General features: G+C 43.1%; 1 protein-coding gene across 1 annotated transcript in view; it reads right to left on the bottom strand.

Moving 5' to 3' along the window:
* The window catches only part of LOC135551653 (CUB and sushi domain-containing protein 2-like), a 947993-nt gene that overhangs the window by 807736 nt on the left and 124191 nt on the right, over positions 1-16066 (bottom strand). Inside the window, 1 exon segment of the mRNA XM_064982833.1 lies at positions 12632-12744. Within this exon segment, the coding sequence (XP_064838905.1) occupies positions 12632-12744 (113 nt within the window).

Below are 16066 nucleotides of genomic sequence, written 5' to 3'. Positions count from 1 at the left end.
ATGCATTGGGGCATGTAGCGTTCTCCTGGCATCTGCCAAACCCAGATTTGTCCGTGGGACTGCCAGATGGTGAAGCGTGATTCATCACTCCAGAGAATATGTTTCCACTGCTCCAGAGTCCAATGGCGGCTAGCTTTACACCACTTCAGCCAACGCTTGGTATTGCACATGGTGATCTTAGGCTTGTGTTCGTCTGCTCGGCCATGGAAACCCATTTCATGAAGCTCCCGACAAACAGTTCTTGTGCTGACGTTAATGCAGAGGCAGTTTGGAACTCGGCAGGGATTGTTTCAACCAGTTTAGCACTCTGCGGTTCCGTTCTGTGAGCTCGGGGGGACGAACCACTTTGAGATGTTTGAGGTTTCCACTTCACAACAACAGCACTTACAGGTGACTGGAGCAGCTCTAGCAGGGCAGAAATTTGACGAACTGACTTGATGGAAAGGTGACATCCTGTGATGGTGCCACGTTAAATGTCACCTGCTAATGTTTGTCTATGGAGATTGCATGGCTCTGTGCTTGCTGTCAGAAACAGGTGTGACTGAAATAGCAGAATCCACTGATTTTAAGTGGTGTCCCCATACTGTTGTATAAATAGTGTATGATAAGATGAACAAGACCTATATCTCTCTGTCCATTCATTTAGGTAATTTATTATTAAAACAGATTATGATAACATGTCAAATGACATAGAATTGCATGTTTATAATGTTTATAAAAGATACATTTTTTCTCTGACCTGAAGATACGATGATAGATTCACACAATGCTTCAACTATAAAGAATATCTTTCCACCTCCTACTCTTGTCCACGTTGGTTTGCGAACCCACAACGTTCTGTCCCGCAGCCCCCTGTCCTCTATCGGCATCCCTGTGTTGTTAAAGTTAAAGGAGAGGAGACAGCTAATCCAATAGGAGTTAAAGGAGAGGAGGAGACAGCTAATACAATAGGAGTTAAAGGAGAGGAGACAGCTAATCCAATAGGAGTTAAAGGAGAGGAGGAGACAGCTAATACAATAGGAGTTAAAGGAGAGGAGACAGCTAATCCAATAGGAGTTAAAGGAGAGGAGGAGACAGCTAATCCAATAGGAGTTAAAGGAGAGGAGACAGCTAATCCAATAGGAGTTAAAGGAGAGGAGACAGCTAATCCAATAGGAGGTAAAGGAGAGGAGACAGCTAATCCAATAGGAGTTAAAGGAGAGTAGACAGCCAATCCAATAGGAGGTAAAGGAGAGGAGACAGCTAATCCAATAGGAGTTAAAGGAGAGTAGACAGCCAATCCAATAGGAGTTAAAGGAGAGTAGACAGCTAATCCAATAGGAATTAAAGGAGAGTAGACAGCCAATCCAATAGGAGTTCAAGGAGAGGAGACAGCTAATCCAATAGGAGTTCAAGGAGAGGAGGAGACAGCTAATCCAATAGGAGGTAAAGGAGAGGAGACAGTCAATCCAATAGGAGTTAAAGGAGAGGAGACAGCTAATCCAATAGGAGTTAAAGGAGAGGAGGAGACAGCTAATACAATAGGAGTTAAAGGAGAGGAGACAGCTAATCCAATAGGAGGTAAAGGAGAGGAGACAGCTAATCCAATAGGAGGTAAAGGAGAGGAGACAGCTAATCCCATAGGAGGTAAAGGAGAGGAGACAGCTAATCCAATAGGAGTTACAGGAGAGGATACAGCTAATCCAATAGGAGTTAAAGGAGAGGAGACAGCTAATCCAATAGGAGGTAAAGGAGAGGAGACAGCTTCCAATAGGAGGTAAAGGAGAGGAGACAGCTAATCCAATAGGAGTTAAAGGAGAGGAGGAAAGACAAGTATCTGAAGACAACGGTGGTTTCCATATCCCAAATGGCAGCCTATACCCTGCCCTATGCACTAAATAGGGGTTAGAGATCCGTTTGGGATGCGGCCTCAGTGTATAAATAGTGCAGCAATATGCAGCGTTGTGCACATCTCTGTCCTCATAGACGGCTGAGAGCAGACACTGCAGAAGGGCCCGTGAGCATTTCACTGTTGGTCTACACCTGTTGTTTACCAAGCAGGTGTCATAACATTTGATTAGGAGGCTGTCTGACATCGGGAAACCCAGTAGATACCGACCGTAAGTCTCACTGCTTTCTCACAGCCACGCACGCACACACACACACACACACACACACACACACACACACACACACACACACACACACACACACACACACACACACACACACACACACACACACACACACACACACACACACACACACACACACACACACACACACAATTTCCAATGCAGGCCAATACACAGACATACACACACAGTCACAATCGTTATAAGGAGTGGACCAAAGTGCAGCGTGGTTTGGGTCCATCATAATTTATTATAAATGTGAACCAGCAACAAAAACAATAAAGAGTAACAAACAAATGAACGTTGAAGGGCTCAAAAGCAACAATACAAAAACAAGATCCCACAAACTAAGGTGGGAAACAAGGCTGCCTAAGTATGATCCCCAGTCAGAGACAACGATAGACAGCTGCCTCTGATTGGGAACCACACCCGACCAACAAAGAAATAGAAAACATAGAACGCACATAGAAATAATAATTACAACACCCCCCCCCCCCCCCCCAGTCACGCCCTGCCCTACTCCACCATAGAAAATAAAGGCTTTCTATGGTTAGGACATGACATGAAGACAGACGGACAGACGGACAGACGGACTGTTTCCACCAATCCACCTCTCTCTCTCCCTCCAACTCCATTAAGATCTTACGGTAACATGAATGCTAAACTACAAGACACTGAGGTTTCAGACCCTGACAGAAACCTGTTTCTCTTGCTCATCTCTTTCAGGTGATAGGACCGGGTAATGCACTGTGGCTAGTGTGTGTGTGTGTGTGTGTGTGTGTGTGTGTATGTGTGTGTGTGTGTGTGTGTGTGTGTGTGTGTGACTGAAAACAGAGAACACTGCTCCTGGAAAGACTCAGTTTGGAGAAACATGCTGTTCTCTGAGTTCTCTGAGTCTCTGGGTCTCTGGGTCTCTCTGTATATATGACCTGATGTGTGAGGTCTCTCTGTATACATGACCTGATGTGTGAGGTCTCTCTGTATATATGACCTGATGTGTGAGGTCTCTCTGTATATATGACCTGATGTGTGAGGTCTCTCTGTATATATGACCTGATGTGTGAGGTCTCTATGTATATATGACCTGATGTGTGAGGTCTCTCTGTATACATGACCTGATGTGTGAGGTCTCTCTGTATGGCTGAATATTACAAAAGCCTTTTGTTCTGGGATTTAGATGAAATGTGTTTGAGTTACAGGAAGAGGAAATGGGTTATCTGGGCCATTCATGTCACTGACTGACTCCCTGTATGAATTTAATATGTGTTTTTTGGATGTATCTAAAAAATATCAGCAACAGGTACATAAGACCATACTAGCGTTGACAATTAAACAACTAAACAATTATAGTCATCAAATTATTAGTATTATTGTCATACAATATATATATATATAACATTTAACAGACACTTTTATCCAAAGGATGGAGAGTTCAGGGAGATGCTTGAGGTACAAAAGATAAAGACAAGCACAAAGAGACAACACGTCCACTAATGGAGCCACCTCAACACGGTAATGTGTTTTCTCTGTATGCGATTAATTCATTCAGCCTCTGACTATTGCTCACGTTTAATCTAACAAGTGACAGACAGACAGACAGACAGACAGACAGACAGACAGACAGACAGACAGACAGAGGGAGAGAGAGAGAGAGAGACAGAGAGAGAGACAGAGAGAGACAGAGAGAGACAGAGAGAGACAGAGAGAGAGTGAGAGACAGAGAGAGAGACAGAGAGAGAGACAGAGAGACAGAGAGAGAGAGACATAGAGAGAGAGAGAGAGAGAGAGTGAGACAGAGAGAGACAGAGAGGGAGAGAGAGAGAGAGAGAGAGAGAGAGGGAGAGAGAGAGAGAGAGAGACAGAGAGATACAGAGATACAGAGAGAGAGAGAGAGAGAGAGAGGGGAGAGAGAGAGAGAGAGAGAGACAGAGAGAGAGACAGAGAGAGAGAGAGAGAGAGAGAGAGAGAGAGAGGAGAGAGAGAGAGAGACAGAGAGAGAGAGAGAGAGAGAGAGAGAGAGAGAGAGAGAGAGAAACAGAGAGAAAGACAGAGAGAAAGACAGAGAGAGAGATGCAGGGATATCTGGAAGGGTAACACAACATCTTACATATGCTACCCTAACTAGTTTATACGATAATCTTCCATCAGCTATGCAGACATTCACAGACAGCCTTCCTTGAGGGGAGCAATTATACATTTGGAAGAGAGTTTATTGCCTTCGGGCCCCTCTTGCTCCTTCCTCTCTGTCCTAATTTGGCCAAGTACTCCACTTAAGCAACTAACTTCATTGTTCAATTAGATGGTAGTCCCCCTCATTAGATGGTAGTCTCTCTAATTAGATGGTAGTCCCCCTCATTAGATGGTGGTCTCTCTAATTAGATGGTAGTCCCCCTCATTAGATGGTAGTCTCTCTCATTAGATGGTAGTCTCTCTCATTAGATGGTAGTCTCTCTCATTAGATGGTAGTCTCTCTCACTAGATGGTCGTCTCTCTCACTAGATGGTAGTCTCTCTCATTAGATGGTAGTCCCCCTCATTAGATGGTAGTCCCCCTCATTAGATGGTAGTCTCTCTCATTAGATGGTAGTCCCCCTCATTAGATGGTCGTCTCTCTCACTAGATGGTAGTCTCTCTCATTAGATGGTAGTCTCTCTCACTAGATGGTAGTCTCTCTCACTAGATGGTAGTCTCTCTCATTAGATGGTAGTCTCTCTCATTAGATGGTAGTCCCCCTCATTAGATGGTAGTCTCTCTCATTAGATGGTAGTCTCTCTCATTATATGGTACTCTCTCTCATTAGATGGTAGTCTCTCTCATTAGATGGTAGTCCCCCTCATTAGATGGTAGTCTCTCTCATTATATGGTAGTCCCCCTCATTAGATGGTAGTCTCTCTCATTAGATGGTAGTCTCTCTCATTAGATGGTAGTCCCCTTCATTAGATGGTAGTCTCTCTCATTAGATGGTAGTCTCTCTCACGAGATGGAAGTATCTCTCATTAGATGGTAGTCTCCCTCATTAGATGGTAGTCTCCCTCATTAGATGGTAGTCTCTCTCATTAGATGGTAGTCCCTCTCAATAGATGGTAGTCTCTCTCACTAGATGGTAGAACCCATCATTAGATGGTAGTCTCTCTCATTAGATGTTAATCCCCCTCATTAGATGGTAGTCTCTCTCATTAGATGGTAGTCTCTCTCACTAGATGGTAGTCTCCATCAGTAGATGGTAGTCTCCATCATTAGATGGTAGTCTCTCTCATTAGATGGTAGTCTCTCTCATTAGATGGTAGTCTCCCTCATTAGATAGTAGTCTCTCTCACTAGATGGTAGTCTCCACAATTAGATGGTAGTCTCCATCATTAGATGGTAGTCTCTCTCATTAGATGGTAGTCTCCCTCATTAGATGGTAGTCTCTCTCACTAGATGGTAGTCCCCCTCACTAGATGGTAGTCTCTCTCATTAGATGGTAGTCTCTCTCATTAGATGGTAGTCCCCCTCATTAGATGGTAGTCTCTCTCATTAGATGGTAGTCTCACTCATTAGATGGTAGTCTCACTCATTAGATGGTCGTCTCTCTCATTAGATGGTAGTCTCTCTCACTAGATGGTAGTCCCACTCACTAGATGGTAGTCTCTCTCATTAGATGGTAGTCTCTCTAATTAGATGGTAGTCTCTCTCATTAGATGGTAGTCTCTCTCATTAGATGGTATTCTCTCTCACTAGAGGGTAGTCCCCCTCATTAGATGGTAGTCTCTCTCACTAGATGGAAGTCTCTCTCATTAGATGGTAGTCCCCCTCATTAGATGGTAGTGCCCCTCATTAGATGGTAGTCTCTCTCATTAGATGGTAGTCCCCCTCATTAGATGGTCGTCTCTCTCACTAGATGGTAGTCTCTCTCATTAGATGGTAGTCTCTCTCATTAGATGGTAGTCTCTCTCACTAGATGGTAGTCTCTCTCATTAGATGGTAGTCTCTCTCATTAGATGGTAGTCCCCCTCATTAGATGGTAGTCTCTCTCATTAGATGGTAGTCTCTCTCATTAGATGGTAGTCTCTCTCATTAGATGGTAGTCTCTCTCATTAGATGCTAGTCCCCCTCATTAGATGGTAGTCTCTCTCATTAGATGGTAGTCTCACTCATTAGATGGTAGTCTCACTCATTAGATGGTCGTCTCTCTCATTAGATGGTAGTCTCTCTCATTAGATGGTAGTCTCTCTCACTAGATGGAAGTCTCTCTCATTAGATGGCAGTCCACCTCATTAGATGGTAGTCTCTCTCATTAGATGGTAGTCTCTCTCATTAGATGGTAGTCTCTCTCATTAGATGGTCGTCTCTCTCACTAGATGGTCGTCCCCCTCATTAGATGGTAGTCCCCTGGGGCGACAGGGTAGCCTAGTGGTTATAGAGTTGGTCTCGTAACCGGAAGGATGCAAGTTCAAACCCCCGATCTGACAAGGTACAAATCTGTCCTTCTGCCCCTGAACAGGGGCTGTTCCCACTGTTCCTAGGCCGTCATTGAAAATAACAATTTGTTCTTAATTATCTGACTTGCCTAGTTAAATAAAGGTAAAATAAAAAATTTAAAAATCACCTCTCTGTTAATATCACATCTCTGTTAATGTCTAATATCACCTCTCTGTTAATATCTAATATCACCTCTCTGTTAATATCACCTCTCTGTTAATGTCTAATATCACCTCTCTGTTAATATCACCTCTCTGTTAATATCTAATATCACCTCTCTGTTAATATCACCTCTCTGTTAATATCTAATATCACCTCTCTGTTAATATCACCTCTCTGTTAATGTCTAATATCACCTCTCTGTTAATATCACCTCTCTGTTAATATCACCTCTCTGTTAATGTCTAATATCACCTCTCTGTTAATATCACCTCTGTTAATATCACCTCTCTCTCTGTTAATATCACCTCTCTCTCTGTTAATATCACCTCTCTGTTAATATCACCTCTCTCTCTGTTAATATCACCTCTCTCTCTGTTAATATCACCTCTCTCTATGTTAATATCACCTCTCTCTCTGTTAATATCACCTCTCTCTCTCTGTTAATATCACCTCTCTCTGTTAATATCACCTCTCTGTTAATATCACCTCTCTCTCTGTTAATATCACCTCTCTCTCTGTTAATATCACCTCTCTCTATGTTAATATCACCTCTCCCTCTCTGTTAATATCACCTCTCTGTAAATATCACCTCTCTCTATGTTAATATCACCTCTCCCTCTCTGTTAATATCACCTCTCTGTAAATATCACCTCTCTCTCTGTTAATATCACCTCTCTCTGTTAATATCACCTCTCTCTCTGTTAATAACACCTCTGCCTCTCTGTTAATGTCACCTCTCTGTTAATATCACCTCTCTGTTAATATCACCTCTCTGTTAATGTCACCTCTCTGTTAATATCACCTCTCTCTCGCTCTCTCTCTCCTCTCTCTCCTGCCTCCAGGCAGGGAAAGAAAGAAAGCCTCTTTGCACATCTCAATCTCCTCTCTGGCCCTAAATCGAAACATGCACAGTAATATAATTGGCCTAAAGCACATTGATTATGTAATGTTCTTTAGTGAGTATGCTGATCAGACTGGGGAGTGCATATATCCATATTATAGTGGAAAACTGATCTAGACGGAGAATACATAGATCTGTTAAGGTGACCGTAACCATTTCATGACCGTACTCAGGGCTCTATTGTCCCTCCATCAGGTCCTAATGGCCTGGTACTCAGGGCTCTATTGTCCCTCCATCAGGTCCTAATGGCCTGGTACTCAGGGCTCTATTGTCCCTCCATCAGGTCCTAATGGCCTGGTACTCAGGGCTCTATTGTCCCTCCATCAGGTCCTAATGGCCTGGTACTCAGGGCTCTATTGTCCCTCCATCAGGTACTAATGGCCTGGTACTCAGGGCTCTATTGTCCCTCCATCAGGTCCTAATGGCCTGGTACTCAGGGCTCTATTGTCCCTCCATGAGGTCCTAATGGCCTGGTACTCAGGGCTCTATTGTCCCTCCATCAGGTCCTAATGGCCTGGTACTCAGGGCTCTATCGTCCCTCCATCAGGTCCTAATGGCCTGGTACTCAGGGCTCTATTGTCCCTCCATCAGGTCCTAATGGCCTGGTACTCAGGGCTCTATTGTCCCTCCATCAGGTCCTAATGGCCTGGTACTCAGGGCTCTATTGTCCCTCCATCAGGTCCTAATGGCCTGGTACTCAGGGCTCTATTGTCCCTCCATCAGGTCCTAATGGCCTGGTACTCAGGGCTCTATTGTCCCTCCATCAGGTCCTAATGCCCTGGTACTCAGGGCTCTATTCCCCCTCCATCAGGTCCTAATGGCCTGGTACTCAGGGCTCTATCGTCCCTCCATCAGGTCCTAATGGCCTGGTACTCAGGGCTCTATTGTCCCTCCATCAGGTCCTAATGGCCTGGTACTCAGGGCTCTATTGTCCCTCCATCAGGTCCTAATGGCCTGGTACTCAGGGCTCTATTGTCCCTCCATCAGGTCCTAATGGCCTGGTACTCAGGGCTCTATTGTCCCTCCATCAGGTCCTAATGGCCTGGTACTCAGGGCTCTATTGTCCCTCCATCAGGTCCTAATGGCCTGGTACTCAGGGCTCTATTGTCCCTCCATCAGGTCCTAATGGCCTGGTACTCAGGGCTCTATTGTCCCTCCATCAGGTCCTAATGGCCTGGTACTCAGGGCTCTATTCCCCCTCCATCAGGCCCTAATGGCCCGGTACTCAGGGCTCCATTATCCCTCCATCAGGTCCTAATGGCCCTGTACTCAGCATCATGGAAGTTCTGGCATTCAGACATTGAGTGGAACCGGAACAGCTGCTCTACAGTGAACAGTCATCCGGCTCCTCATAATGATGCATGGAATGAAATATGTGTTCCTATAAACCATATGTTCTTTCTATAGGCTATTCTATGCAATTGCAGAGAGAAACAGTGTTTTGATGGCAATCTACGAACCCTCTTGTTTTGAAGTGTCTGGACTTTATTTGAGAGATACAAGAAAGATCAGGATGTCCTTATTTTAGGGACTCATTTATCTCCAAATTTACTTCCATACATTTTTTTATTTTTTATTTTTTTTACAGGTATCGGGGACCTTCAGAAGAGTCTTGTGAGTCTTGTGAGTCTTGTGGGCGTCCTAGATTAAAACTGAGTGAGCAAGAGACTCATATTTCATAACAGTCTGTAGGTCAAACGGACACTACAAGACATTTCGTGAGAAGACCAATTTTCGGGATGGCTCATGGTCTGACAAACTGCTCTCGCTCTACCACCTTTCAACGCGATGAGGAAGGGGCATGTTGGAGGATGCAAAAAACCCCAGACATCTTTATCTCCAACAGATGGATTTTAATGGGGATTTTTTTCATTATGTTAATCACATTTCTGCAGGTGGAAAATGTGGGTTAAGGGATAAAAAGTGAAGGATCCCATCAGTTTTCTACAGCTTGTCAAGTTGGACTCCATCTCCGGCCTCTAGGTTGCCAGGCTGTCACATGTACCTCCCTCTCCAGCCTCTAGGTCACCAGGCTGTCACGTGTACCTCCCTCTCCGGCCTCTAGGTCACCAGGCTGTCACGTGTACCTCCCTCTCCGGCCTCTAGGTGACCAGGCTGTCACGTGTACCTCCCTCTTCAGCCTCTAGGTCACCAGGCTGTCACGTGTACCTCCCTCTCCGGCCTCTAGGTCACCAGGCTGTCACGTGTACCTCCCTCTCTGGCCTCTAGGTCACCAGGCTGTCACGTGTACCTCCCTCTCTGGCCTCTAGGTCGCCAGGCTGTCACGTGTATCTCCCTCTCCGGCCTCTAGGTCACCAGGCTGTCACGTGTACCTCTCTCTCCGGCCTCTAGGTCACCAGGCTGTCACGTGTACCTCCCTCTCCGGCCTCTAGGTCACCAGGCTGTCACGTGTACCTCCCTCTCCGGCCTCTAGGTCACCAGGCTGTCACGTGTACCTCTCTCTCCGGCCTCTAGGTCACCAGGCTGTTCGCTAGGGAACACACCAACGTGACGCGCATAATGACACTCATCTGGACTCCGTCACCTCCTTGATTACCTGCCCTTTATATGTCTCCCCCTTTGGTTTCTTCCCCAGTCGTCATTGTTGCTGCTTCATGTCGGTGCGCTGTTTGTGTTTCTTGTTTTGTTTTTGTTTTTGTTTTTTTAAGTACTCACTCCCTGAACATACTCACTCCCTGAACATACTCACTCCCTGAACATACTCACTCCCTGAACATACTCACTCTCTGAACATACTCACTCCCTGAACGTACTCACTCTCTGAACATACTCTCTCTCTGAACGTACTCACTCCCTGAACGTACTCACTCCTTGAACGTACTCACTCCCTGAACATACTCACTCCCTGAACATACTCACTCCCTGAACATACTCACTCCCTGAACATACTCACTCTCTGAACATACTCACTCCCTGAACGTACTCACTCCCGTCTCTCAGCGTAGATCCTTATATAATATATCCTAATTTTAAGCAAATTGCTTCGCTTCATTGCCAGAGTAGCCTGGCTGGCATGAAAATGAAGTGTGGGAAAGCAATCCTCCATTTGCTATTCAAGTGCATACAGGTTAAATAGTTACCCCCCTGAACTAATTTCACATGTGTAATATTAATATATGTAAATGATCTGTTTTGTAATGATTTGTCTGCTGGGCTAAGTTCTCAAGTAATTGTAAGGTATCCTTTCGCCGTAAAGCATTTTTGAAAACGGACACCGTGGTTGGATTCACGAGAAATTCATCTTTAAACCTATGTTTAATAGTTGTATCTTTTCAGAATTTTTATAATGAGTATTTCTGTATTTGAATTTGGCGCTCTGCATCACCGGATGTCGGCCAGGCGGGATGCTAGCGAGGTTAAAGGAGAAGAGACAGCTAATCCAATAGAGAGGTTAAAAGAGGATCCAAGCTTGGTCCTTCTGCCTATTTGATGCTCAACACATTCATCCGCTTTACAACTGGTGTAGTCTACCTGTTATAAGCGTAACAGCAGGAAGCCCTTCCTCTATTCTCTATTCTAGTGTTGATTACTTTGTTTTATGTTGGACAGTCTAAAAAAGGTTTGTCCTCATCTTTATCAGTAGGAAATATGTAAAAACAGATTAAATTGAGAATAGTCTGATGTGTAGAGAATATTATCAATATATTGCCAAACTGTGAATGAGAGACTGATGAAGTGTGTACAGCCTGCACAAGAAACAGAGCAGAGCGCATTCCTTTCATGTGAGTTTTTTCTTCTTCAAATAGTCACATCATGCAGCCCTAGAATGTATTAGAAATCATAACATATAGCCTAAGGATTGTATCACAACTGAATTTTCATAAATAACTCTAAATTAATGCATATAGGAGAACCTGTTTCAAATGATCACTTTGTTAACTTCTCAACACAGAATGTGCACACTCCCTCAGAAATCGTTTGTCTGCTAAATGAACTAGTGTAGCCCGCAGCCATTTGGCAGAGCCGGACCAAGAATATGCTATTCCGTCCCTATGAAAATGTCCTACATATCATAGGCTAATGTTTCCTTAGACTTTTGCTTAAAATAAACAATGGATTTATTGTAAAGATGAAGCCTATGTTACATGGATATACATTATAAAATGTAGATGTTCCAAAGGTCTGCAACAGTGGCTTGGGGCTATGAGATACTACTACATGAGAAACTACATGAGATACTACTTGAGAAACTACACGAGATACTACTACATGAGATACTACTTGAGAAACTACAGAAGATACTACTTCATGAGATTGTACATGAGATTCTACGACATGAGATACTACTATATGAGATTGTACATGAGATTCTACTACATGAGATACTACTACATGAGATACTACTATATGAGATACCACTACACGAGATACTACATGATATTCTACTACATGAGATACTACTATATGAGATTGTACATGAGATTCTACTACATGAGATACTACTACATGAGATACTACTATATGAGATACCACTACACGAGATACTACATGAGATTCTACTACATGAGATACTACTACATGAGATACTACTATATGAGATACCATTACACGAGATACTACATGATATTCTACTACATGAGATTCTACTAGATGAGATACTACTACATGAGATACTTCATGTGTTTATGTTAATGACCAGCAGTTATTTGCATGACTGTTACCGTCTGACAAAATGCCCGCCACAGCCCGAGGAGTACAGTAGGTTACAGTATATTGTCTGTACGATGTGCTCAGAGGTGATGTTGACCTGTTTCCTGATGCTTTATGTATATTTACAGACAGAGAGAGAGAGAGAGAGAGAGAGAGAGAGAAAAGAGAGGGAGAGAGCGAGAGAGATTGATAGTGATAGGGACAGGGAGAGAGAGAGAGAGAGCGAGAAAGAGAGAGAGAGAGAGAGAGAGGGAGAGCGAGAGAGGGAGGCATATGTTACCTCTATAGGTTTTGTAAGACTTTTTTTCAGTATAAGATGTTACCTTCATAGATGGCCTTGAAGCCTTGTCCACTGACAGCATAGTCTGACAGCAGCCACAGTGTTAGCCTGGGTCCTGTGCTCACTATGGGCGAGGGCAGCTGGAACCCTGTCAATCTATGGAAAGACAGGAAGGAGACAACTCATCAGAAACATACACAGAGCTGGGAACGTTCAGCAAACAGCAACGTGGTAGAAGACGGGCAGGACGGACGAAGGCAGATCAGATTTCACATAGAAGGGCTGATCTAGGATCAGTTTAGATCATAATTAAATAGATTAAAAGGTCAAGGGATCTGATCCTAAATCAGCTCTCTTACTCTGAGATACGTTATGAATATATACTAAGAGATCTAATAACAGGTTAACAGCCAAAGCAACTGGAGCTGGTACAAGTAGCTGCAAATACTTCCGGTCAGACTACCCATCATACAACACAAGCACAGTTCAAAGAACCAGCTCGGCGAGACAGTTTGGTATTTGATATTTACGGTATTTTATTAGGATCCCCATTAGCTGTTGCGAAAGCAGAAGATACTCTTCCTGGGGTCCAACACACAAAACATGAAACATAATACAGAATGACATAATGCAGAACGTCAAGAGACAAGAACAGCTCAAGGACAGGAACACCTCAATAAAAATAAAAGGCACACGTAGCAAAACAAAATATCAAATCGGGGAGAGGAGTTGTGCCGCAAGGTGTTGCTTTTATCTGTTTCTAAAAAGCAGGTTTGCTGTTTATTTGAGCAATATGAGATTTTAAGGTAGTTCCCATGCAAGAATGACTCTTGATTTGGGGACTGTGAAAAGATCCCTGAGGGGCATGTCTGGTGGGCTAAGTGTGTGTGTCAGAGCTGTGTGTAAGGTGACTACGCAAACAATTTAGGATTTGACACATTGATGTTTCTTATAATAAAATAAGAAGAGATGCAGTCAATCTCTTCTCAACTCTTAACCAAGATAGACTGGGCATGCATAGTATTTATATCAGCCCTCTGATTACAATTAAGAGCAAAACATGCTGCTCTGTTCTGGGCCAGCTGCAGCTTAACTAGGTCTTTCGTTGTGTCACGATCGTCTGCATCAGCAGCGTACATAGAGCTCCACATGTTAATGTAAATGAAACTCACCAACAAAAACAATAAACAGCAAACGAGACGTAACGACTGGATTGCTCACAGGCACTACACAAAAACCAAGATCCCACAAACTAAGGTGAGAAACAAGGCTGCCTAAGTATGATCCCCAATCAGAGACAACGATAGACAGCTGCCTCTGATTGGGAACCATACCAGGCCAACAAAGAAATAGAAAATCTAGAATGCCAACCCAACTCACACCCCGACCTAAACAAATAGAGAAATAAAAAAGTCTCTCTAAGGTCAGGGTGTAACGGTTTTCGTCTGGTGAAGGAGAAGAGGAGGTGCAGCGTAGTAAGTGTCCATAATATAATTTGAATTTTAATGAAATATCACTGAACACAGAAAACAAAAGAATAAGAGAATAGTGGAAACCGACACAGTCCCGTATGGAGCAAACACTGACATGGAAACAATCACCCACAACCAACATGGGGAAAACAGGCTACCTAAGTATGATTCTCAATCGGAGACAACGATCGACAGCTGCCTCCGATTGAGAACCATACAAGGCCAAACACAGAAATACAACATAGAAAAAAGAACCTAGACTACCCACCCCAACTCACGCCCTGACCAAACTAACACAAAGACATAATAAAGGAACAAAGGTCAGCACGTGACTTGCCCACCCGACTGGACAATAGATAAGAAACAACTAGAGGACTTGCTTTGTGGAGTGTGGTGTCAAAAAAGCAGAGCATCTCTTCATTACAGACAGACCTGATCTATACTACTGAATGACCTCCCCCCATCTTTACAACCACTGAAACTATATGTTTTGATCATTACAGTTTACAATCTAAGGTAATATAGATTTACACCAAGTAATATAGTCTCCTCAACTTGTTCACAGCCACATTACCAGATTCAGCTGAAAAAATGTTGCTAAGAGCACCAAGCTGATAGGAACAAGTCAAGGCAGTTTTACCACTCTTGGTTCGTAGAATTACCTTGGAGTGGCTATAGAGTTGCCTGAGAGAGAGCTACCAGGAGGTTTGTCATTATTGATTGATAACTATAATAATTGTTCCCACACTAACTGGACAAAATTCTAACTTTCAATGCTTTACTTCAGTATTATTTTTTTCATGCCATGAGTACAGTGGCTCATTGTTTGTTTTGCCAATGAAGTAATCATTCAACTAATTGGCAACATCAAATGGTGTTTGTGATGAATCTGATTCTATAAAAGGTTGAACTTGTCTTTCTACCAATATATGTTTTTCTCTCCATAATTCTTTATATCATTGATCTCAACTTCATGATACACTTTCTTCTACTTTTTGTCGAGTTTAGTTTAGTTACTAAATTTCTCAATTTTCAGTAAGTCAGATGTGCAGCCTCTCCTTTTCCCTTTCAACTATACAGTTTAAAAAAAAAATCAGCATCAATCCTTGGAGCCGGTTTCTTAGCAGTTAACAGTCGCATGTTTAACAATAATTGGAAAAATACATTTTATAAATTAATCTAAGTGCAGCACCTGCATGCTTCTTTTTAATCACATCAGACCAACAAATATGTTTAACATCATCCACATAAGAGTCACAGTTAAATATTTTGTATGATCTGTTATACACTATTTAGGGCCCAGCTGTTGGAACTTTGTCTTTCCTGTATATAGCCACTATATTGTGATCACTGCATCCAATGGGTTCAGATACAGCTATAGAACAAAGTTCCTCATTATTAGTAAACATGTGAACGATACATGTGTATGATTTTGTCCCTGTAGTGTTGTAAACACCCTGGTAGGTTGAGTAATAAACTGAACCAGATTACAGGCACTGGTTACAGTGAGAAGCTTCCTCTTGAGCGGATGAAAACCAGTCAAAATGCAGGTCCCCAAGGAAGTAGACCTCTCTGTTTATATCACATACACTATCAATAATTTCACACATATTTTTTAGATACTGACTGTTACCACTTGGTGGCCTATAGCAACATCCAAAAGCAAAGGCTTTAGATGTGCCAAGTGAACCTGCCAAGTGAACCTGCAACCACAACACTTCAATAAAACACTTGACATAAGACCTTCTCTAAGCATTACAGGGATGTGTCTCTGAACATATACCACAACATCTCCCCATAAGCATTTATGTCTATTCTATAGATGGTATATCCTTGTATTGCCACTGCAGTGTCATCAAATGAATTTTCTAAGTGAGTCTCAGAAAAGGCTAATATATGTATTGACAAATACATAGCAGAGAAATCCAGCAGCTTTTTAGAGGCTCTGTGCAGCATTGTGGACCAAAGAGACTGACCTTTCTGCCATCTTCAAATATCAACATTCT

Source organism: Oncorhynchus masou, chromosome 13 (genome assembly GCF_036934945.1).
Source record: "Oncorhynchus masou masou isolate Uvic2021 chromosome 13, UVic_Omas_1.1, whole genome shotgun sequence".
NCBI lineage: Eukaryota > Metazoa > Chordata > Actinopteri > Salmoniformes > Salmonidae > Oncorhynchus > Oncorhynchus masou.
Note: the sequence above shows the minus strand (reverse complement) of the source record. Positions and strands in the feature narration are given on the sequence as shown.